The sequence below is a fragment of the Rousettus aegyptiacus genome, unplaced genomic scaffold, assembly GCF_014176215.1.
Source record: "Rousettus aegyptiacus isolate mRouAeg1 unplaced genomic scaffold, mRouAeg1.p scaffold_m13_p_4, whole genome shotgun sequence".
Classification (NCBI taxonomy): domain Eukaryota; kingdom Metazoa; phylum Chordata; class Mammalia; order Chiroptera; family Pteropodidae; genus Rousettus; species Rousettus aegyptiacus.
Window position 1 is genome coordinate 156,866,761 of NW_023416307.1, and position 25,446 is coordinate 156,892,206.

General features: G+C 47.3%; 1 protein-coding gene across 1 annotated transcript; it reads left to right on the top strand.

The window, feature by feature from the left end:
• Positions 1 to 13,510: 13,510 nt before the first annotated feature.
• On the top strand, positions 13,511 to 14,920 carry LOC107521063 (IQ domain-containing protein F2-like). Its single transcript, XM_016165453.2, has 2 exons — positions 13,511 to 13,534; positions 14,519 to 14,920. Exons 1-2 carry the CDS (start codon positions 13,511 to 13,513, stop codon positions 14,918 to 14,920), a joined length of 426 nt encoding a protein of 141 aa, XP_016020939.1.
• The last annotated feature ends 10,526 nt before the right edge of the window (positions 14,921 to 25,446 follow it).

Below are 25,446 nucleotides of genomic sequence, written 5' to 3' on the forward strand. Positions count from 1 at the left end.
TTGTAGCCTGTGCCCTCTTTATGGATAAATGATATTCCATTGCTGGACACACCACATTTTGTTATTATATTCATAAGTCAACAGATACTTGAGTTGTTTTCCGCTCTTGGGTGATTGTAAATGGTGTTGTGAGCATTTGTGTACAGTATTTGAACACCTATTTCCAATTCTATTGGGTACATGCCTAGGAGTGGAATTGCTGGGTCATATGACAATTCTGTGTTTAAATTTTTGAGGAGCCACCCTGGTGTTTGTGCACGTGATGTTATCTCATAGGTCCCTTAAACTATCTTAATTTTTTAAATTATTTTTTCTTTTTGCAGATCAGCTTGGGTGATTTCCATTACTCTGTCTTCCAGATCACTGATCCATTAGTAAGTATCGTCTAATCTGCTGTTGATTACCTGCAGTGTATTTTTCATTTCAGTTATTGTTTTGCTCAGCTTTGACTGGTGCCCTCTCACATTTTCTATCTTTGTTGAAGTTCTCACTTTGTCGAAGTTCACCCATTTTAGTCCTAAGTTTGTTGGGCGCTTTCGCGACCCTTACTTTGAACACTTTATTGGGTAGATTGCTTATGCTCATTGTGTTTAGTTCTTTTTCTGAGGTTCTGTGTTGTTCTCGTGTTAGGGACATATTCCTTCGCCTCTTCATTTTGCCTAATTCTCCATTTGTTTCTATGTGTTAGGTATATGAGCTACGTCTTCCGGTCTTGAAATAGTTGTTTGATATAGGAGATGTCCTGTGGGGTCCAGTAGCACAATCCCCTCTGGCCACTAGAGCCACGATTCCCTGGGGTGTTCCCTGTGTGGGCTAAGCCCTTGGTGGGGTGTGTCCGCTGGTGTTGGTAGGCCAGGAGGAAGACTTCAAGATGGTGCCCACCAGTGCTGGTGTTAGCGCGACAAAATGAGATCACAAAAATGGCTGCCGCTAGCATCTCCATCCCTGGGGAGAGTCCTAGTTGTCTCCGGCCTCTCCAGCAGATGCTTTGGGATCAGTAAGTGGGTCTCCTTCACTTATGGTCTGTGTACTTTTCTATCTGGTGTTTTCGTACTGGTTTCTGGGTCAAGGGAGTCTGTATGTGAGCTCTTTAGGGGTCTGTTTTCATTTCCCTACAGTTCTATATTTTTTTGGATGTATTCTCATTGGTTTTTAAAACCAGCCATTTTGGTGGCTTGTCTCTCCTGTGCAGGATCTAAGGGTTGTGGTGCCTGGTTGTGGGGCTGAGTCTCTCACTCTTCAGGGAACAGTTTTGTGCCTTCGAGATCCCACCTGCCCATCAGGTACCATGGCCGGAGTGGGGTTTCTCCTTAGCAGAGTCTTATCTCTGTCTCTCCTACTCTTCTCAGTGCTGTCTCCTGTGGTGGAAGCTCTATTCATCCAACTCCTCTTCAGAAGGAATTATCCCATGAGTAAATCTGTTGTGTTCGTGCAAGGAAGTGAGTTCAGGATATTCCTACACAGTCATTTCGAACTCTTAAACTCTAGCTCGTTTTTTTTTTTAACCATTGTTTAATACTCCCTTGTCTGGATGTTCCAGAGTTTATTAATCCATTCATCTACTGGAGGACATCTTGGTTGCTTCCAGGTTTGGGCAATTATGAATAGAGCTGCTATAACCATCTGTGTGCAGGTTTTTGTGTGGACATAGTTTTCAGCTCCTTTGGGTAAATACTAAGGAGCAGGATTGCTGATAAGTATACGTTTGGTTTTTGAGCGACTGCCAAACTGAGTCCCAAGGTTGTACCATTTTGCATTCCCACCAACAATGAATGAGAGTTTCTTTTGCTCTTGACCTTTGCCAGCATTCGACGCTGTCGACGGTCTGGATTTTGGCCCCTCTGATAGGTGGGTAGCGGTATCTCGTTGTTGTTTTAATTTGCCTTTCCCTGATGACATATGATGTGGAGCATTTTTTCAGGTGCTTATTTTTCATCTATATATCTTCTTTGGTGAGATATGTGTTAAGGTCTTTGGCCCATGTTTTAGTTAGGTTGTTTGCTAATGGTTTTTTAAAAAGAAGAATTTTATTAAATACTTTTTTTAGAGAATAGTTGCAGAGAGGAGTATGTGGTTTTCCTCTTTGGTCTGTTAATATCATGAATTGCATCAATAGATTTTTTTTTTTTTTTTTTTTTTTTTACTGTGGAAACCTGACAGTGGCGGGCCTTGGCCGTATTTTAGACTACCTGGCACCTGAGTGCCTCCTCTATGTTGGGGGACCGCCCTTTTTATCCCTCTCGGTGGGAGACAGCCTACCTCTAATTGTAGACTTGAAAAATGCCACTTTCTCATTGTCCCAGTTTCCCTGGCTGCTGGGCAGACACGTGACCAGGTTTCGCCAATGGAATGTACCCGCGCGGGATTTGTGATCGGCAGCGTGGGGTCCCGGGCACCAGCAGAGCATCCCCTGGGCCGGCGAAGGGCTCTTCATCAGGCTGGTTCTGCGGCGTGGTGTCTCCTGTGGTTCTCTGCATGTGGACTTGCTCTTGGCCCTGCCCGTTTCTGAGCCTCGTCCTCCAGGCTTCCTGAAAACCCGGTGAGCTCCTAAATATTCTTTTGGTTCTTTTGTTTTCTGACTAAGAAACTATAAATTAGTTTCCGTTGTTTGCAGTTAATAACAAGGACCAATACGCTTGCACTCACGGGATAAATCCTGCTGGTTTAAGTATTATTTGAAATCATCATTGAATTCGGTTTGTTAATAGTTACATAGGTCCAACTGGCATATAGTTTTCTCTTCTTGTTCTGAATGGATCTGATTTCGGTGTCAAGTACATGTTAACTTTTGGGAACATTTGGATCAAAAACAAACAAACAAATAAATAAATAAAAATTTAAAAATCCCAGAGTAAAATTGCTGTATCGCGCGTCCGTGAATTTTTAGTTTTGATGGATATTGTCAAATTTCTACTCAAAGAGGTTGTTCCAGTTTGGATTCTGACCAGCAATATGTAATACTGCCCTTTTCTCTTCACTCTTAACGTGGAGGACCTGTCAACACCAATCTCTCTTTAATTTTTTTATGGACGAGTTGACCATCTTTGCATATGTTCAGGACCTTCTTATCCTGCTGTTTCTTTTCCTACAAACTGTCTGTTCAGGTCTGTGAGACAGGCACAGTCCTTATCTGTGTGGAGGACATACAAGTGGGGAGACATAAGTGATAAGTAGGTGAGGAAATTATATTTCCAGCGTTTTAAGTGTTCGGCTATAAGAGTTTTTATGAGTGAACCACATTCCTTTTGGTAACAAAATTACAGAAAGAAGGAAACCTTTTTAAACATCCGTTTTTTAAAACCGTCTTCCATGCTATCTTATTTTGTCTGATGAGACGCTCCCCCTAGAGGCAAGAAATATATTAGCAACAGGGTGTCTGCTGCTTCCCCTTGCTTGCAAGTTAGTAACATTTCAGTTTTGGGGTTTTTTTGTTTTTGTTTTTGTTTTTTGCAGGAATCCTTTTCCTTTTATTTTAATTAATTAAATTTATTTTTATGGTAACATTGGTTAACGAAATCCAATAAGTTTCAGCTTACACTTTAACAGTAAGGCATATATATATATTTACACTGTGTGTTCGCCTCCCAGAGTTAGATTTTTTTCTGTCACCACATATTTGATTGACCCCTTTTACCCTGTCTACCTCCCCCCTCCTCTCCTACTCCCTGCCCTCTAGTAACCACTAGTCTATTTTCCATGTCCATGAGTCTCTGTCCTGTTCATTTGTTTTCAGGTTCATATCCCACATATAAGTGATATCATGCAGGAATCTTTTTAACCCAGTTATCCATGCTGGTGAGAGTTAGCATGGTTAAAACTAGACAGTGTGATCCATAAACACCTTTGTCAGTGCACAGAAACACAAATGGCCACCTGTCCCAATTCATGGAAAGGACATTTATTTGTTGGTTTGTCTGGAATGTGACCTTCACACATATAAGGACTTTGCCTGCCTCAATCTTTGCTTTAATAAATGCCTATAATAGTACCTAACACACAGTAGGGGTTAAATAACTGTTGAATGAATGAATGAGTGAATGAATGAAACTCTCAGCTTCGAATCCACGATCAGGCCCTGTGGCCAAGGGAAGATACTAATTTGTGACCTAGGACTAAACAGCCCATGCTCAGTGGGATTTACTTAACCAGCATAGGCCAAATTTATTCACTCAACACTTACTGACTGAGCGCCCACTGGGTGCCACACACCATTGTGAGGCTGAGGGTCCACCAGTGATAAAAGCACACATGAGTCCTGTCCTGATAAAGCTGTTATTTAGAGAGTGTTTTAGATGGTAATATCTGTGGTGGAGGAAAGTCAAATAGGGAAGGCAGAGCTTGCTGGATGGGGAGGGGGTCCCACTTTTCTAGAGGTGTCAGAGAGCACGTCACTGAAGGGTGCAGAAAGGAGGGAGGGAGCTCTACAGCCAAGCGTGTGTCAAGACACAGGAGCGGGACTGTGTTCGGCACGTTCGAGGGACGTCCAGGAGGCTAGTGTGGCGGAAGTAGAATAAGGGAGGGGGAGAGGGAGGGAGGAGAAGACTTCAGAAAGATAAACTTAGGACACGTGTCCCAGAGAGGTGACATTTCTAGAGAGCGTGATAGAGGATTTTCTGGCAATGAAGAAGGACCTTGTGAGTCGAGGGCAAAAGCAGGGTGGGTGTTTCCCACAGACTTCTCGGCTCTCAGGGTCAGCTTCCAGGTCGCCTTCCCAGAAACCATTTCCTTGGAATCTGATCATGACTATGAGGTGACGACCCTACAGTGTGGCCCACCTGCCAGGAGATGGGAGATGTTCTAGGGCGGTACAAGGTGCACAAGGAAGAATCTGCTGAACCAGATTCTCTCCGAACTACTGCTGAACGGCGAGAAGCCACACTCAAGGCATTAACGAGAGGATTTTCAGGTGTCAACGCCAGAGTTTTTAAGGTGATTCTTTTGAAAGACGCACGGTTTAAAACAGGTGACCAACCGTGCCCAGATGAGTAAAAACAGATGCAACGCAAAATACGTCATGACACAATTTTAACCGATGAAGATAAATATTTGAAGAGGAGATAAAACCTACCAAGAAGTTTACCTACCCAGGAGTGAATCAAATTGACACCAGCCGACTTCGCGACGCTGGGCGCGAAGGAGAGACTGGAAAAACATCTCCGACTCTCTGAAGAAATAGCTTTGTAAGCGCAGAATTACAGACTCGCTCAAAACGTTATTAAAGTGTAATGACAAATGAAGGAACTTTTTGTATTTGTCAAGATCCAGGAAGTTCACTATACAGACAAGAAATATTTACTGGGCGACGACACCATCACAGCGAGACACAGGGGCGGGCCACAGCGGTGGCAGCGATCAGAGAAGCCAGGAACACGGATTCTTAGCTCTAAAGAACTTGACTGCAAAAATGTGCATGTCAGTTTAAAAATAACGTTCAAGATGATAATGCCATGCAGGATTGGGGGAGTGAGTGGAGGAGTAGGAATTGGGCTAAAGTTCTTGCCTGATTTAGGAAGCAATAGATCATGGTTTTGCTCCAGATGTTAACAGCAAATTATGAAAGTAAATAAATACGAATATTGGAATGCATGAGGAAAGTAAGAATAAGATACATCGCTTTCCTATCCATTAGAAATTGTACTTGGTTGCTATAACGGAAACCTAGACAACAGTGGCTCAAACAAATTAGAGGACTATTTTTACCTCTCATAGAAAAAGCCTAGACGTGGGCATTCCCCAGCTGGCGTCCAGACTTCTTCTGTCACTATGTTTTTCCCATGCTCGTGACTGGATCTTTGTCCTCACACTCGCAATATGGCTACCAGAGTGCCCCGCCTGCTGCGGAAAGAAGTGGAGTAAATGCAAAGGGCAAGAAGACCATTCTAGCCTGAGGCAGCCTCTTTACGAGCTTTCTCAGAAGATTTACCCAGCGACCTCTGCTGACATCTCATTGGCCAGCGAGTGCCACGTGACCCACCCCTAGCTGCAAGGGAGGCTGATGAAGGTGATCCTTTTCTCTCCTCCCTTTGAGGCCGATATACTGCCACCTCAAATTATCATGGTTCTATTAGTTAGGAAAATGAGAAAAATGGATACTGGCTAGGCAACTAGCAGTCTTTGTCTCAACTTCTAAAATAATAAAAGGAATAAAATGTCAAAGAAAACTCAACCAATTCAACAAAGATATGGAACATGAAAAAAAAAAACAGACAATAGATGGAAATCATGAAATAATATGGCGATAAGTCCAGGCATATTAGAAATCATAATAAATGTACATTTGTAGTATTCATCTGTTAAAAATACAAAGACTTTCTTGCTGGGTCAAAACAGACATATCTGTATTCTGTTAACAAAAAGAAAAGAAGTTGAAAATAAATCGGTGAATAAAAATATAGCAGGGAAGAGATACCCACTTCCGATAATGGTATGCTAAGCAGGATTAATCCTTTTGCTGAGAATAACTGGAAAAGCCGATTGAAATGTTTTATATTTCTGCTTGAAGGAACTGGAAAGCAGTGCCATAGTTTAAAAATTTCTGGGCCATGATCTAAACTAAGAAAGAAATCCAGGGACGGGAGCCCGGCATTTGGAAATTGTCCTGTGGCTGGTTTCTTGGGCCTTCCGTGTCCCGTGCTACCCACCGCTTCCCCTGTTTTCCAGTTTTCTCCTGTCTTCCCTACTGTCCTCGCCCCGTTAGCCTCACACGGACACCCCACAGCCCTCGATGGCCAACTCTTCTCTACCTCTCCTCACAGCCCCGCACCAGCCTCCACGATACGCACCCTCTGCACTCCAGTGTGACCTCTCGGTGACCCCTGGGGCTGCGACTCTGAGAGGGAACCAGGGCCACTCAATAAGCCCCAGTCATTAGACAGGGACCTTTCTGCTCAGCACTGACCTTGTGGTACGTCTTCAGAGGCTGGGAGCAGGCGGAGCAGGCTGGGAGCCTTGCTCATGCAATGGCTGCTCCTTACCCATCTCCTGACTGTGGCCTTGAAGCCTTTGGGAAGAGGAAGACAGGAAAGTACTTGAGGCCACTTGAGCCGGAGCTGGGGGCCCCGGCTGGTCCTGGGGGCTTCGTACTCTGCCAGGAGGCTGATAACTGTGTTTCTGGCAAATGGGCCAGACCCGGGGCATTCGAAATTTATCCATTCGCCTAACTCCACCGTCTTCATTAAAGTTAATTATGGTTAAATTTTTATAGTGTATATCTCCCCAATCCCCTCCTTTAAAAAAATGCCTTTATAACACATACATATAAATACTTCCCTGGGTAGGGACCATATTGTTCTTCGATCTATTTTACTTACATTTTCCATGTCGGTACATAGAGAACAAACTCATTCTTTGCCGTTTTTTTCTTTTCGGTTTTATTCAGTGTTTCTTAATAGATAAGTTTTCTCAATTCTATATTCTCAAGTAACCACCGCCCAAGCAAGATATAGAACTTTTCTCTTTGTTTCTTTGTGCTGTTTACAAACAATACCTCTTATACCCCTACCCTAGATGTAAACTCTATTCTGAATTATTTGACCTATAGTTTAGTTTTGCCTGTTAGAATTTTATATGAATGGAATCATTCTGTAAGCACTTTTTTTGTGTCTGACTGTTGTGTTTATCTGTAGTTTGTTCATTTTTATTACTGCGTATTATTTTATGACTATACTATAATTTCTTTGTCTAGTCACCTGTTGGTGAACACTTGAATTGTTTCCAAGTTTGATCTATTCGAATATAATTACTATAAACCATCATACACAAGTCTCTTGTGGATATGTTATCTTTCTTCTTGCACAAATACCTACGAGTAGAACACCTGAGGTGTAGGATGGATATATGTCTAACTTTATTAGAAACTGCCAGCCCATTTCCACAGTGTTTCTGCTGTTTCATATCATCCACCCGCCGTGTATAAGTGATACAGATGTTGTGCATCCTTGCCCACATTTGGTGCCGTATTTTTCATTTTAGCCATTCTCTAGGGTGTTTGGAATTATCTCATTGTAGTTCTAATTTTCACTTTCCTCATGACTAATGATGTAGGACATCTTTTTATGCGCTTCTTAGCCATTTGTAAATCTCCTTTTGTGAAGGCTTTGATTACAAATTACTCCAAACTCATCCTTTCTAATCATTTGGTTCCATTATTTGATTAAATTGAAATACATGTCATTGAAATCCCTATTCGTAGTGTTTAAAATGTCTCAAATTTATGTTTGCATCAACCAGATTAAAATGACTAACTTTATACGCATTTGTGCCAAAGGGCTAGTATTTCGGGAGTCTTGACTCTTTAGCCAAATATTGGGCATTTCTCAAGGAAAGAATGGACAAGAGTTCCACATTTATACCAAAAAGCTGCTCGCTGTTGGAAGGTGTCCTGGTGCCTGAGTCACATGTGCCCTTATGAAATCATGGTTCTTCCCGCCTCCTCTCTGCCAGATCTGCAGCTGGAGCAGCTCGGACCTGAGAGCAAGGGACCATCAGGCTCCTAAGTGTGGACATCTTAGGGGACCGTAGACCTGGGGGGATTTGAACCATCTATTTCTGAGCCATGGACACTTGATTTTGCGTAAGAGAGAGCCAAGGCACCCCAAGGGGCAGGCGAGGGAAAGTGGATTTCAGCATCCAGGGTCTCTGGGCAAAGCTGGAGGTCGAGTGTGTGGTGGGTGCTGTACAGAGTTGTAGAGAGAACAGTTATGTACCCATAACTGTCATCTCTAAACTCTGGTTACAGAAGGATGGCTAGGTTTGTGAAATCATACTACAAGAATTTGAGGAAACTGAACACACGGAAAAAGGAAAAGAAAGTCTCCACTCCCAAATCCACATATCCACGAATGGTAGGTCTGCAGCGGCCCTCAGAGTTAAGGGACCCCACCTGCACTGTCTCTGACTCAAGTCGCTCAAGAGTGATGTAAATTTTTATGTCCTTGATGTAGGCAACAGTTTCTTAGCTATGATACTTAAAACACAATCAACCAAGAGGAGGAAACAGATGAATCAGGATTCATTAAAAACTTCTATTCTTTAAAGAACACTTCAAGGAAGTGAAAAAGACAACTCACAGAATAGGAGAAAATATTTGCAGGTCATATATCTGATAAGGCACTTGCATCTGAAATACAAGAATTATAGACTATCGGGGACCCTTACAACTCAGTAATAAAAAAAATGATTCCATTAAAATGGAAGAAGGATCTGGATAGACTTTTCACCAAAGATATTCAAATGACCAATAACCACAAGAAAATATGCTCTGCATCATTAGTCATCAGGGAAATAAAAATAAAAACCACAGTGACATACCTCTCCACACGTAGTGGGGTAACTATAATTTTAGAAAGTAAGATAATAACAAGTGTTGGCAAGGATGAAGAGAAACTGGAACTCACATACACAGCTGGTAGAGATGTAAAATGATATAGTCACTTTGGAAAACAGTGCATCTGTTCCTCAAATAGTTACACATAGAGTTACCACTGTGACCCAGTAATTGCGCTCCTAGATATGTACTGAGGAGAAAACAGGTGTCCACACAGAAATGTGTATACAAACGTTTATGGCAACATTGTTCATAATAGTTAAAAAGTGGAAACAACCTAAATGTCGATCAGCGAATGGGTGGATGGATAAATAGAAGCGGTATGTCCATTCATAGGACTATTATTTGGCCATAAAAAAGTATGAAGTACTGATCTGTACTACGATGTGGTTGATCCTTGAAAGCATTATGCTAAATGAAAGAAGCCAGTAGTAGAAGATTGCCCAGTACACAATTCTATTTAAGTGAGAAGTCCACACATACGAATCGTTGGAGACAAGTAGTTTAGTGATTGCTACTTGGTAGTTTAGTGATAGCCAGAGTGCATAAGATTTCTTTTCGAGGTGATGAAAATGTTTTAAAATTGACTGTGGTGACGGTTGTACAGATCTGTGAATGTACTGAAATCCATTGAATCGTAGACTCTTAAATGGGCAAATTATATGCGAAGAAAATATCTCAATAAAGCTCTTATTGTTAAAAAGTGTAAAAACAACCTACGGAATAGAAAAAAATATTTGCAACGCATACGCCCAACGATGGATAGTAGCCAAAATGCGTAAAGAACTCTTTTACTCACTAGTTTTAAATATCCAATTAATAAATGGGCAAAGCATGGACAATAAATACACTAGTGGTTACCAGAGGGTGAGGAGAGGAGAGAGAGGGGCAGTAGACAGGGGGAAAAAATTAAATCATTTCTTCAATTAAAAAAAAAAAAGAATACTCATGAACCTTATGTTGTATTATGATGCAGGTCATGGAGGTACACATTGGGTTGTTCCACTATCAATGATGCTAAATTTGATTACTTTGTTAATGTGACTGCCAGATTGCTCCATTGTAAAGGAACAGTCCTTTTATCATTAATACGTAATCTGTGGTACACTTCGAGTCCAAGCAAATATCCCTTTCTGCAACAACCACTCCATTGGGATTAGAATCCATTGATAATTTTTGTTTAAATGTTATTATATTGAGGGCTACAGGATGATTGTTTTCTGATTCTGTCATTTGTACATTTATTAACTGGCATTCATCTGTAAAACTTCCTCTCATACATATTCACACACACATATATACACACACACATAAAAATGTGTATATTATATCTACACATATATTTGTATGTTTCACCTTAATTTTTAAGAGTTTGTAGGAGAATCCCTGTATCACATATACACGGAAATTTACCTTTTGTAATATGTTTACAAATATTTTCTGGAGTTTATCATTTCTCTTCTGACCTTTTTTATGGTGTTTGTCATACAGTTTTTATATCTATACAATTGATTTATCAATCTCTTTTACTGCAACTGAATTTTGAGTCATAATTAGGAAGGATTTTCTCACATCCAGATTATAAAGAAATTCATGTTTTCTTCTTATACTTAAAATTCTAAATTGAAATGTCCAATTTTGATTTGGAGGGCTATGTAGTATCAACATAAATTTAACTCAAATTTGTGCCCATGTCTATGAAGATTCATGTTCATATGTAGTAAAGTTTTAATCATCTGTTGAAGTGATCTGATTAATTGAATTTTCTCATCAATTGACTTTTAGTTAGAAAGCCCTTTATTTCAATTCTTGAAGAAAATTTTAAAATGTGTGAGCTTCCTGCTTTTAATCCAATAAACAACTTTTAACAATCTTCGCACACCTTAAAATTAAGTCTAATTGTATTTTACTGTGAAAATTGTAGGACCTTTCCTAAATCTCTACAGAATGAAGACCATAGAATGAAAATTGTTTCACTAAAGAAAATTTTGGTTAGCACTGTTTTCCCATGACACATTTCCGACACCTAAGAGTGGAGTACTCCGTAATTTACGAAGGACTTCATTTAGTTAACTTTTACTTAAAATCAAATTTAACATTCTTTTTCACACCAATTCCATCTGGAAAGTGAATTCACATAATTAACTCACTAATATGATAAGCACTGAAGAGCTACGAAGAATAGCTGCTGACATGAAAAGTCTCCCACTCTTTGTAACCATTAAAGTAGATTAAAAATGTAAACCCCGACTGTATACATTCAATCAAAAAATGTATATTTAAAAACAGTGAACTGAATCTGATGCAAACTGTACCTCAATAAAGCTGATTTTTAAAGGGCTAAAATACGTACATACATACATACATACATACATGCATAAATACATAAATAAATGAGCAGAGAATTTGAATAAACATTCGGTGTAAGAAGCTGTATGCCAATAAACACGTGAAAAGTTGTCCATCATCATTAACATTGACACTAATGCAAATGGAAACCTCCATGAGATACCACTTCACGCCCACCCAAATGGCTATTGTGTTTTCAAAGAAAAGAGAGGAAGTGTTGCTGAGTATGTGGGGAAATGGTGCAATTGCTGGGGAAGTCTGGGGGGGGGGGCTCCTCAAAAAGTTAAAGACAGAGTTATCATATGACCTAGTAGTTCCACTCCTAGGTGTTTACTCAAGAGAACTGAAAACATGTGTCCCAACCAAAACTTACACATCAATATTCACAGTGGTATTATTCAGAATAGTCGAAAAGTAGAAACAAATGTCTGTTGACTGATGAACAGATTGTCAGACGTAGCGCATACATGCAACGGAATATCATTCGGCCACAGAAAGGTATGGAGTGCTGTGACGTGAATGAGCCTTGAAGACTTTGGGCTAAACAGAAGAAGCCAGTCACAAAAGCCCCTTTCGTGTGCTTCCAATCATATGAAATGTCCATAATGGGCAGATCTATGAGGATGTAGATGAGCAGTTGCCGGAGGCTGGGGGAGGGAGAATGGAGATTGGCCGCCCCTGGATATGGGGTGTATTTCGGGGGCGACGAAACTGTTCTGGAATCAGAGAGTGGCGATGGCCGCACAGCTCTGTGAATAGTCTACCCATTACCAAATCGCACCGTCTTCAAGGCTAAGTATGGAATGCGAATTGTCGCTCCAGAAAAAACTCTTTACAGGTAAACATTTTTAAACTTACAGAAAGACATGAAGGAATTCTTCGGCGAATGGAGAGCTAGTCCCTGTTCTCAGAAGGGATTCTGTAAGTTTAAAAATGACGATCGCCTTCCTCCACGAGATCAAAGTCCTATCACAACCAACGCCCACCCCGTGATGTGCTTGAGGGGAATGTGTATCTTTGATAATAGCTTTGAATAGTTTGTCACGTTAGAAATACCCAAATGTGTACATTTTAAACAGTTAGATATGAATCTACCTGTTCGTGGCGCCTCATTTATGGTGGAATAACCTTTTCAACTTACTAATTTTTACATATTTTCTTCAGTTAGCTTTGGTCATTTACATTTTGATGGAAAAGCATTTCCTCTGAGTTGTGACATTTGTTACCATAATAGTCTCCTACATGTATTTCAATCTCCCTGTGATTATTTTGCCTTGCTCAACCCCCCAAGTTCATGGACTATTTACCTTTAATCTTGGTCTTTTCAACTTTATTTTCCACCTCCCATTTTTCTTTTTTCTTTAATTAACTGAAGATTTTGATCTTTATTTTACTGTTCTCTAGATTCATTTGATCTCTCTCTTTCTAGCTGCCTGTGCTGTGGTGAGCTGCTGAACCCCAAATCAGGGGAAGAGAGGGAGTGCCAAGCCTGAGAAAACACTCGATGTGGTGAGGGGGTTCATTAAGAGTCCCCACTGCTCTCCTGTGCGACTGGGGATGGGAGCTGGCCTCACTAGAGCGGAGCCCTGGGATGGAATCTCATTCAAGTGCCCGGTGTTTGCACTGAGCTCTGGGACGTCTCTGACAGGTGGGAAGTAGACAGGTAGCACCAGCTCCCAGGGGTCTGGTTTCTGAGGCTGATTCAGGTATGTGGCGGATATTCCAATCCCTGTGTCATAATGCAATTGTGAACTCATAGCTCTTCCCCTCATATTACTCATGCGAGATCTTGGGAAGTAGAGAGATCAAGGCTGATGAACCATCTAGAGACAAGCCATGACCACGCGGCTTCGATTCTGTGTAAGAGACATGGCCACATCCAGTAGGCAGGCTGGGGGGTGGGTGGGAAACACTCTGGGCTTCATAAGTCTTAGGAAAAGACGGGAAGATGAGGCGGGCGGTATCTTCATGTAGAGCCTTAAGAGAAACAGCAGTCTTAACTCAGACATTCATTTCCTGTTTAATTCTGATGACAGAAAGGTGGCAATTTAGTTGTATTTGAATTAGAGGACATCAGTCAGACCACTGTATATCGTGCGAAGAAGAAGAAAACTCCGGTGAGTAAAGTCTCCATGTCGTTCAAGAGGTATCCAGAACACTCATATCCGTGCCCCTGTGGGTCCCAGTCTAACACAATCAGGAGTCCGCTCAGCGCCGGCTCCGGTTCCCTCCACTCCGTCCTCAGCGTGGACTCTTGGGGTCTGGGCCTGACTGTGACGTGAAGAGCGAAGGGAGAGAATGAGAGCCATCTGGGAACGCCTGGGGCTGGGAGGCGAGGCGGCGAGGGCTCCGGCTCAGAGAACGAGCTGCTGGAAGTCCGGCGAGCCTGGCGGCAGGCGGCGTGATGAGTGAGGGCGCCGAAACCCCGTCGCGGCGTCTAAACGTGTCGCCACAGCGGAGACACCGACCAGCACCGCCCGGCCGAGGATTAGCAGAGGCCACAGGGCAAACGCATCGCGAGGCTGATCCTCCCAGACCCCGCGAACGCTGCAGAGGCGGAGTGTGACTGACGAAGGCCCCGCGTCCCCTACGCGGGTGGTTTCCCCGTGACCCACTGTGTGAAGCGGTCAAGGGGACGATGCGGTGACTAGAGGACAAAGGGACGAGCCCATGGGGGGCGGGGGGGCTCACCACCCAGGACCCCGGCTCTTAGCCAGGGTCCTGCTCACTCCTCCGAGTCTCTGAAGAGGGGCTGATTCCTACGAGAATCGAGGGTCCCTCCAGGAGGACCCCGGAGGTAGTTGGCAGGATGTTCCCTAAGCGGTCTTCTTTCTCTCTGCTTAGAAAATAGAACCGAAGACAGTAGAGGACACGGATACAGTAAAGGCCGCCACGGAGATCCAGGCGTGGTGGCGGGGGACCCTGGTGCGCCGGGCGCTGCTGCACGCGGCCCTCAGGGCCTGGGTCATTCAGAGCTGGTGGAGGCTGATGCTGATGCGGGCGTGGGACAGGAAGCGGCGGGAAGCCCTGATCACCTACGTGAACAGAGAGAGGGCCGTGGTCAAGCTGCAGTCGTTGGTCCGCATGTGGCGCGTCCACTGGCGGTACTGCCAGGTGCTCAAAGCCATCTACGTCATCCGGGGCCACTGGCAACAGCACAACTGCCAGACCTGCGCCGTCCTGCGGAGCCACTGCGTCGTCACGGCCACCCACCTGCAGTTCCACATCGAAGTCATCGACCGCTAAGCGCTGCGGCCAGGAGCGGCGCCGTCCCGCCCCCGGTCGAGGTCTCGCCTGGCCCGGAGTCTCTCGCGGTTCCCGCAGCTAACGGAAAGTTTAGGACGTGGGCCCCGATGCCTCCCCTTCCCCCTGGGAAAGCCCTCCAGCGAGGGCGCCTCCTTTCCCCTGGACTCTGCTCTGGATTGACAGCGACCGTATTCTACCTGCTCAGTTGTCAAAACAGAAACCCAGGGCCTTGTCTACACTGAGCCAAGAGTCTCGGCTCTTTCTTACCGCCCAGGGCTCTGAGTGACAGGTGGGCTGCGTCTCCCTGAGGACTGGGATCCTCTGTACAGGAGAAGGGACTTGGAGGCTCTTCTCTGGCAGCCTGGGGTCGGGGACCGGCTAGGATCGGGGACACTCAGACAAGGGACCTTTGACAGGCACCGGGAGAAAATGCCGACACCAGCTGACTCCTCCGGGAGCCGCAACCTCGGGTGAAAGATAAAATGCACCGCGCGCGCTGATGACCTGGCGCTGACCCTGGGGGGCATGGGCTTCGCCGACCCCTCACCGAGCGCCTCTCCTCGAGGGCTGTGCCACAAACAGGGCTCCCCCTGACATTGCCCCCGCCCCAACTCTCGTCTCGGTCCTTGGTGACTGTATTGTTGGCCAGCATGGCCCTGCCTTCCCCGTAATCTCCCCTCTCCTCGAACGAGCCGTTCTGCTCCTCTCCCCGGCCACTCACTCCCATGGTTATGGCAAAGCAGCGCTGCTCGATGGAACTTTCTTTGATGTTCTGTGTCTGTTCTGTCTAACGAAGCAGATGGTTGTGGAACGCCCGAAATGCGCCTCGTGCAGCTGCAGGATTGAATTCTTAACTTCGTCATAATCTAAATTAGTTTAAATTCGAGTAGGCGCACGTGTCCGTCTACCAGCTGCTGCCCGGGACGGAGATCGCGCTGGTGCCCAGATCTCTGTTTCTCCTGTTCCGCCCTCTGTTCCATCCTCTCGCGGTTCCCTTTTTCCCATTGACCCCACCCGTATCTGCACAGCCTTCACTCCCGACGTGCGCTCGCATCTCCTTTACCCAGGTCAGATTCTATGGTTACCTGTTGTCGCCTCTCCCCTGCACAGCTTGATTCCCTTGCCCCACGTCCATCTCTGCAAACGCGTGTGGGATGAACCCAGCCATCTGCCTGCCCTGTGCCTGCAGGAGGGCGAGCATGGCTCGAGCTCCGCACACAGCCGTGAAGCATGGCTCCCGGTATATTCACGACCGCAGACCTCCACGGGACGGATTCCCCAGTAAATGCCTCTGGTCCGTGTGCATCTCTGTTTTCTGCATTGAAGAACTCATACGACCTCCTCTCCCAAGGCCTGGTTCCCGTTCTGCCCTTGAACTCGATGGTAATGATGTCACCACACACTTAGCTGAAGGAATGGGAGCAGACCGGACCCCACTTCCCCCTGGACCACACGCACTGCCTCCCCTCCGGCTGAACTAAACGAAGGGTCTTCGATCCCATCAAATGCCAACCCCTCCACTGCCCCACGGCCACCTCCAGGTATTTGACATCCTGCATTTATAAGCCCGTCATCCAAATAATCAATCTCCCTCTTACGTCTTCAAAAAACACGTTCTCGATCAATTTCTGTCCAGCTCTTTGCTGCTACTCGTAGCAAAACGTGCGGCCACTGTCTCCAGGCCTGTTCCTCCCGTTTTCTTTTTGACCCGTTGCAGTCGGGCTTGTGTCCCTCCCTCCCTCCCCACTGACACCGCACCCATCGGCATCACCAGGACCCGGTCTGGCCACATCCAGCGGTTACTTCTCTGTTCTCGCCCTATGCATTTTCTCTACATCGGGCACGAGAGTTAACTACTCCTCACTGAAATTCCGAAGTTTTTAAGAAAGCAAACGACAAAAAGCACACCATGTCGTCCGTAAATACTTTAATAATATATCTTTAATAGATGAGAACTTTGTAAAACACAACCTCTATATTATATCTTTCAACGGTCACAGCAATTCCTCGCCATCGCGAAGTGTGTGTGTACGCGCCTAATAACTGAGCTTCGAAACACACAGAGCACAGGTTCCCTGTGCCCCTTTGCAGCCAGCTGCTCCTCCACCGCCAGACCCTAGCGACCACTGGTCTGTGCTCTGGCCCTGTCGTTTTGTCTTTTCCAAAATGCCGTATAAAAGGAATTGTAGTCTGTAGCCATTTTGAGTCGGGCTGCTTTCATTTAGCATAATAAATCTGAGATTTCTCTAGGGCGTTGTGGGTATTCGTTCGTTTTTTTATTGCTGAGTAGTATTCCGTTGTGCGATTGTTACCAGAGGTGTTCACTGGCTGAAGGATCTTGTTTTTGGTGGTTACAAATGAATCTGCTATGTATAGTCGCATACAGTTTTTTTTGGGTAAACTTCAGTTTTGTAGTTTATTTGGTTAAAATCAAGACGAGGAGTGGGAGCTCCAATCCTGGCACAGCTCGTGTTGACTCACTACTCCCTTCTCCTGTCCTCCAAACACCAACTGAAAATAATCCCACGGACAACCATAAGAGGAGCCTGAGATGCGGAAAGAAGGTGGATAGCTGGGAACTTCAAGACTTTCAAAGGCACGTCGTGAATTCCCTGGATTTTTCTCTTTATCATGCGTCGCAGACTTGATACCAAAGATGCCTCAACCCAGAACCACCAACGGGCATAGGGGGAAATAAAACCATAAAAGCCCGCTCTCTCTCACCAAAGGAAGGGGGCGCCTCGCAGAGACTGAGCGGGGAGACCCGTGGCTGGTGGCCACGGCAGAGTGGACTGCCTGCGGCAGTGACTCTGGTACCCAGATGAGCCCACGCATCTCACGTCCCTCACACACTGGTAGCCGCAGGTGCGATCTGCCCACAGTGGCAGCCACAGGGGAGCCCGGGCTCATCCGCCCACCTCGCACCCCACATTTGCTGGCAGCAGTCCCGATCTGTCCTCAGCACAGTAACTATAGAACCCAGGTGGGTCAAGCTGCCCGATTCCTCACCTGCTGGCAGAAGCCCATCTGATCTGCCCACAGCAGCAGCATCAGAGCCTGGGGAAGCCGACCCATCACCTGCCCCAAAGTAGATGGGGGAAGAGAGGGGACCCTCCTGCACCTCAGCTCCTACAGGCCTAGCGTCTGGTGGCCTTCCACCCAGTGGCGGAGGATAATCCGGACTCAGGGCCTGAGTGTGGAGTAGTCATGGCTCGGTCCTTCCGCCCCGCTCCTATGAGTCAAGTGTGGGGCGATATCGTTTGCCTAGTTCCACAGCCAGCAGGGCGGGAACTCAGCAGCTGTTCATTAAAAACCGCGTCAGGCGTGGACGTGCGGGTCAGGGCCTTCTCTCGCCCGCTCTTCCACTCAGGCAAAGCACGCGTGCGGCAGCCTTCACTTCCGCGTTAACCGCGGAGAGATGATCCTGTGATGGGCCTAGGAGGGAATAATTGAGTGCAATGCTCTTCAAGCTTAGCACTCATTGCAATCACGTGGAGGGCTCGCGAGAGCAGATTGCTGGGCCCCACCCGGCTTTTCTGAGTCAGTAGATGAGGCTCCCAAGAAAGTCTATTGCTAACAAGTGTCCGGGAGTTGCTGTGGCTGTGGTTCTAGGGAACCCCACTTTGAGAATCACTGAGGTAGAGCTTAACTCTGTGGTGGCGGGGAAGGATGGCATGAACAAGTGAGCGGCGGTTTGAACGAATCGGGGGTTTACTTCTCTTCCCCATCGACTTTCAGAAATAGGCGAGCAGTCCTGGCACCCCACTATAATGGCCTCTATTCCCAAGGTCCCTTCGTGATCCTAGATGGCTGCTCTAATTTCAAAAATACATCCATGATCTAGCGAGTGAGAAGAGACGGAGAAAGGCACGCTCTTTCTCTAAGGGCATAACCTCGAAGTTACGGGTGGGACTTTCGTCTACGGCTTCAAAAGACATAAAGGAAGACCTGAATAAATGGAGAAATATTCTATATCATCATTGACAGAACTACTTAACATTGTAAGATTTCTAATTTTTTCCAATTTAAACTATAGATTATACGCAGTTCCAATAAAAACCTCATCAGAAGTTTTGAGAACTGGACAAACTGATGGGGGAAAAAAAATCATATTAAAGATTTGAAGTCCACGATTAGTTAAGACAATTTTGAAAAAAAGAGACTAGAATACAGTAACATGATCACATGAGAGGGCAAACATACACGGACGAAGCCTTTCAAAGCCAAGGCCAGACTTTCATGGCATCAATCCACCTGATTATACTGGTCACAGCAAGTCATATAGCCAAACCCAAGGCACAGGGAGATAGGTTCTACCCCCTTACGGGAAGAAACTGCAAAGTCCCATGGCAAATGATGTGAATATATAGGGTTACAAGTGCAATCCACCACAAGGTCCAAAGAATAGTACAAACAAATACTTATATTCGGGATCCCCACTGAAACAAAGGCCAGCTCTACCTAACCCTATACCGAATGGACCCACTCAGTCAGCCCTGCCCAGGGACATCGAGCTTCCCTTTCACTTTGTTTATGCCCTGCTCGTACACAGAAACAGACAGCTAGGGATCATTAACGCTCGCATAAAGCTGCTAATATGAAAGACAGACAAAACCTAAAACAGAAAAAAAAGGGTTTCAAACAATAGAGATAATACCGAGGACAGAAGAAAAGGTTAAAAAAAAACAATCAGGCAAGCATAACTAGTATTCTTAGACTGTAAGAGACCATCAAGTGAAACAAGAATCGTGGGCTCCAAAAGAAAAGAATATGCGGAGGACGGGAAAGAGCTCTTGAAAGGTAACACCCTTTTCAGAAAAGGAAAAAAATCTTCCAAAAAGTAGAACCAAAAAAACCAGTTGGAAAATAGTGTAGAAAATATTGGAAAATTAGAGGACCAATCTATACAGATTTAATAGGGTTTCTGTAAGTATTAAAATGAGAAAATTGAAGGGTAGAAACTATTTTTTTTTTTAAACCTAAGACAATAAAGTTTCTCAGAGTTGTATGATGTGAATTCCTAAGCTTAGAGACTAAGCAAACCCCCAGCACGATGAACGGGGAGGGGGAAAACACAGCCTTTTCAGAGACATTGCGAACCATGTGTCTACTGCTGTGAGGGGTCAGGGATGGGTGGTGACGGAGGCATTCGGGAATGGTGGGACAGTGCTTTCTGGAGAGTAGCGTTTGAACCGCCATGAAGCCACAAGTCTAAGACCTGGATAGAAACACGTATGCATTGACTGCATAAATGTTCATTGAAACAACACTAACTTCAGAACATCAGGGATGAAGGGAAGATCCTAAAAGCTTCCAGAGAGGAACAAGCAGGGTCACATCCACGGACAAAAGAATCAGAGGAGCCTTAGACTTCTAGAAGAAAGTAGAACGAAGTCCTCAAAAATCTGAGGGAAAAAGATATTGTTCAATCTAGAATTCTATACCAAGCAAAACCATCAATCAGATTTGAGGGTAAAATGAAGTTATTTTAAGACATACAACTTTTTACAAATGTAGACCCACGCCCCTTTTCTTCCTTTTGGAAACTATCATAGAACGTGATCTATCAAAATGAGGCGCTAAACCCAACAAAGAGGGAGACACCGTGTGCAGGATCATGTCCCTGTCACTTGGTGAAGAGCTCAGTGGACAACAGAAACCAGAGCCTAATAGAAAAACGTATGACCCTAGATGGGAAAGCGCTTACTAGTCCAAAAAAAATTTAAACCCAATTATGAAGGGAAAAATGAATGGAAAGATATCTGCATCATGAGATACCACACAAACACACACACACACACACACACACACACACACACAAGTTAACAAGCCAACTAAAGTCTGGAAAAAAGTATCTGTAACATTTCTATCTAGCAAAGGGTTATCTGAGAAGCCACACAAGAGAATAATTGGAAGCCAATAGAAAAATAGGCAAAGGACAAGATCCGACGATTACCAAATGGCCAAGATGCAGCAATTATAAGAGTGATGGACAGGGAGCAGCACTAGGACTAGGCTCTGTTCCATGGATGTCACCTGCATAAACCCCCACAACAGCTCCATGCAGGTGGAATGATGCTGCTACCTTCATTTCACCCAGGAGGAAAAAGACACAGAGAGCCGGGAGGACTTCTCACAGAAAGGATCAGTGTCCAAATGAAGGCCCGGGCACTCACCCTCAAACATCACACTCTGCTCAAGTCCCTCATCAGAGAGACACAGGTGAACACAGCCAGGAGACGCCACTTTACATCTTTCAGTCCAGCAAACATTAGGAAGTGAATGAGAGAGGTTAGCCTGGTGCTGCCACTGCGGAGAGCAATCTGCCAGGATTTAGCGGCACGGAGGAGCCACCTGCCGTATGGCTCAGCAAGCCGCCCCGGCGTGCATCCTCCAAAGAACACGTCCCAAGGCTGCACAGAGACATGCGGGCAGGTGCTCCTCACAGCGCTATCGGCTGTGGACAGTCACTGGTGGTGACTTAGAAATTAATCCATCGGTGGAGAAAAGAAAAACAGGTTATGCCGTGTGGCGAGCACATATGGGCTCGTTGTGTATAGTCCAATTCGTATATGTTGCAACTTTTTCTTGACACAAAGAGCTGTCGGGAAGTTGTGTGGGCAAGGAAAGGGAGTCAGAGCGTGCTCCGTGGCTCCGTGGTGCAGCTGTCACCAGCATTCACATAGTCACGATCACGTAAACACTAACTAACTAGCGATGGGCCCCCAGCTGCAGGGACCTCACTGGGAAGAGGAGGGAGGAAGAGCAGAGGGGCTGCTTGCGGCGTGGCGGAGAGCTCAGTCCGTGTCTGCCCGGTGGGGAGTCGGCGACGATGCCCCGAAAGGCGGAGACGACACCAGCTGTCGCCGCGATCCGGGGGGGGCCGCGAGGTCAGCACGCCTGGAAAAGGCGGCGGGGACGGCCGGAAGATGGCTGGCTTGGGAAGCAAGCGCGAATGACTAAATCGAGTCATTAAAATATGCCCAATGCCACCGCCAGAGGAGTCTACAGTGGGGGCGACACGATCGCCCACGTAATGACTCACGGTCGCAGAATTCCTCCCACCCACTAAGTTTCAGACACGGCGTGGAAGGGCTTGTTTTGTTTTGAGGAACATATACCGGCTTGTTAGGCGCCACCGAACAGCTACAGAAGGACGAGGGGCAGAGCAGCTGGTGGGAGGGCGTGGAAACTGGCTGAGGTACCTCCATTCCGATCCTTCCCCAGCTCCTGTCGCCCTCCATACTCACGCTGATCCCCGAAGCAGGGCTCTCCCGCCCACCGAGGACAGACACCGGGGGCGGGGGGCGGGGCGAGCAGCCAAGCCTACGCTCCTTTCTCTGCACCGTGTGAGCTGCTCTCCTCGGTGGCGGAGGGCAGGATGGCCCTGTGGGTGGGCCAGACCAGAGATCGTCCTTGCGGAAGGACAGACTCAGAGACAGACTCTGTGGTTCCACGGAAGATTCTGGTCCATCCCTGGCAGGAGGGAAATGGGCAGGTGTTTCCTCTTTATCCAACAACTTTGAACCTGGAGAAGGCACCCTGGCCCCTGAGTCACAGGTGCCCTTGTGACATCACTGCTGTCCCCTCCTCTGCCACCCTGCCTGCCTTCGCCGGGCCCGAAGCCATGAAGCAGCATCCAGGAGGGGATGTGAACACCTGAACCGCTGCCCCGAAACCATGGGCAATCAATGCTTTGTAAGACTTGGTCGGACACCCCATCCCCGTGGCAGAGGGAAGCACCCGGCGACTTCCGCAGACTCGGAACGAGCGGCGAGCCGGGGCAGCGGGGCCGCTGCGCAGGGGCCGGTCCTCACTCATGCTTTCTCTCTGCGTTCCGATTGCAGAAGTCTGAACTAGACAAGGGCGACGAGGAGGAAAAGACACTGAAGGTGAGCGAGGCCCGGGAGCACGAGGGGACCGCGGATCACCGCCCCCTGACTCGAGTCCCCGCAAGCGGCGGGCCCGTCTCTGGTCCCACAGGAGTCAGCTCCGTGCTGCTCTCCTGCCCCCGGGAATCCCCTCCCTAGAATGCAAGCGGCCCCCATGGAAGGTGGGGCGCAGGACAGTGGGAACTGGAAAGCTGGAGAAGGGACTGCATGAGAGGTAGCAGTGGCGGTGAGGGGAAGCCCCCCAAGGGGCCGCGGCCCGGCGTGAGGCATCAGGAGGCAGCCCCCCGGGCCAGAGTTTGGGCTGAGAGGCAGGCCGCGCATGCGGACACTCGTTCCGGTGAGGGCCCTGTGGTGCCTCAGGTCTGGATCGGGTCTTCTGAGTCAGAAAGAGTTTGCACTGGTGCCACAAAGCTGTGACGATCACAGGGCAAGCATATCCTTACTTGAAAGACGAGGACACTGTGACTCAGAGGATGAGCAGGTGTGTACCCGACTGCAGACAAGAGAGGAGCAGAGGGAGGTCCCCGCCCCGGTCTCCTAGGCCCTCACTCAGAACCAGCAGGGGAAAGGCTGATGGTTAAGAGAGATCAGAGCACTAGGGTGGCAGACGCAAGAGCTGCGGTCGATGGTGACAGATTCGCTAGGAGTCCTCTGCTTTGCTTGGTTAGAAGCCTCTTACAAAACCAAAGCAGAAAGCAAGAAGCAAGGCCGCTGGCAAGACCCAGGCCGCTGGCAAGACCCAGGCCGCTGGCAAGACCCAGGCCGCTGACAAGGTCCAGGCCGCTGGCAAGACCCAGGCCGCTGACAAGGTCCAGGCAGCTGACAAGAGTCAGGCAGCTGTCAAGGTCCAGGCAGCCGGCCAGATCCAGGCCTGGTGGCGCGGCACCCTGGTGCGCCGGACCCTGCTGGCGGCCGCCCTCAGGGCCTGGATTATCCAGGTCTGGTGGCGGAGGCTGCGGTGGAGGCAGCTGCGGCGGCAGCGGCGCGCCCTGCTGAATATCTACGCGAACCAGGAGCAGGCGGCGGTCAAGCTCCAGTCGTGGGTCCGCATGTGCCAGTGCCACCAGCGTTACTGCCGCCACTGCCGGGCGTGCAGCGCCGCCTGCGTGCTCCGGGCGCCGAGCGGCTGCTTCGCGCTCCAGATCCGGGACGCTCTGCAGCCGCGGCTCGAGTGCGCGGTCAGGCAGCTGGAGTTCCACGTGGAAATCCTGACGGTCTGAGAGCGGTGCACGCGGGGCCGCGGCGCCAGGGCCGCAATAAATGTCTGACCCGGTTTCGTGTGTCTCCGTGACTTGCACGCTGCGCGGACCCCCAGGACTCGGGCCCCGCCCCTCCCCTTGTACTTGGGGAGACTTGGGTTCAGGTACCTCGCCCCTGCTCTAACCCCTCAGGGCCTGCAGCCCCTGTTCCGGACTGACAGTGATCACATGCCACTGGCTGTCCAAATCAGAAGCCGCCTCCTGAGACGGGCTCATTCTGCAGATCTGGCGCCGGCCTTGTGGCCTTGTCTCCTGAATTTGCAGTGGGAGGGGTTGGGCTTCATATACCTGAAGAGTCCGGGCGCCCCCTCCTGTGAGATTGTCTCTGCGGCAGGCGGAGCCCGTGACTGGGCACAAGGCTCTGCCGGCTCCTTGCCAACCTGCTAGCTTGGACGCGATTTGTGAAAGAGTAGATATCATGTTCTTAAGACCTGTCAGCTCCGCCTCCACCCTCCGTCCTCAGGACTGACTTCTCCAAGGAGCTGAACACAAAGAGGGCTCCACTGACAGGACCTCCACCCCAGGAGTTACACTGTTGTTAGTGACTTCGGCAGTGACGGCCTGGTGCCCCCAACCCCTTGCCTCTCATCTGCAGCGATCTGGACTCCTCTCCTACCTTAGTCACCTGCTCCTGTGACCACACCGTAGACCATCGCTTCTCGAGCTGTGAGGAAGGTCTATTTTTTAAAAAATGTCCAATCCAGAATGGACCGATATTTCTTATAAAACGACAAAAACAAATTATGAGAAAAATAAATGGGAAACACATAGAGAATATAGGGCTTCTTTTCAGTTTCAATACATAAACTTAGAGTTTCCATTTGCTGTAACGGTTTCTAAATGTTTGTTCTCAATCTGTGTTCTGGCCTCGGTGGTAACAAATGCTCACTGCACTCTGGGGGGCATTTAAAAGTCCATCCTTGACGACCTGCTATTCCGGTGCTTTACATCTCAGAGCAAAACATGTCACTATTTGCCCTTCCACTCCTCCCATCCTCTCCTGAACTCACACCGATCGGGCCTCCCTCCCCGCCCCCAACTCCACGGAAACTGTACTGCTCAATGGTATTGATTGAGAGAGATTGTTTGCAAAACCAACTAAAATTACTTCCCCCCTCGTATAATCCATGCCCTTTTGCAACGTGACTTTGTAGCTCCATCGATCAAGAGAGGGAAACCACTTACGCTCCTCTTGTATCTAAACTTCGCCGCGACTTTCTTCGGCCAATTCTATGCAGTGGGAGTGATACTGTGGCAGTTGCAAGCCCAGGCTTTGGGAGGTCTTGCGCACCATCCATCCACCATGTGAACAGGGGGACTCCAGCTATAGCATGAGAGACCGCGTGGAGCAGAGATGAGCCATCTCTGATGACAG

Coding starts and splice junctions, on each gene's coding strand:
- LOC107521063 (XM_016165453.2), top strand. CDS start 13,511: ATGACCACGCGGCTTCGATTCTGT. Junction 13,535..14,518: donor CCACGCGGCTTCGATTCTGT/GTAAGAGACATG, acceptor CTCTCTGCTTAG/AAAATAGAACCGAAGACAGT.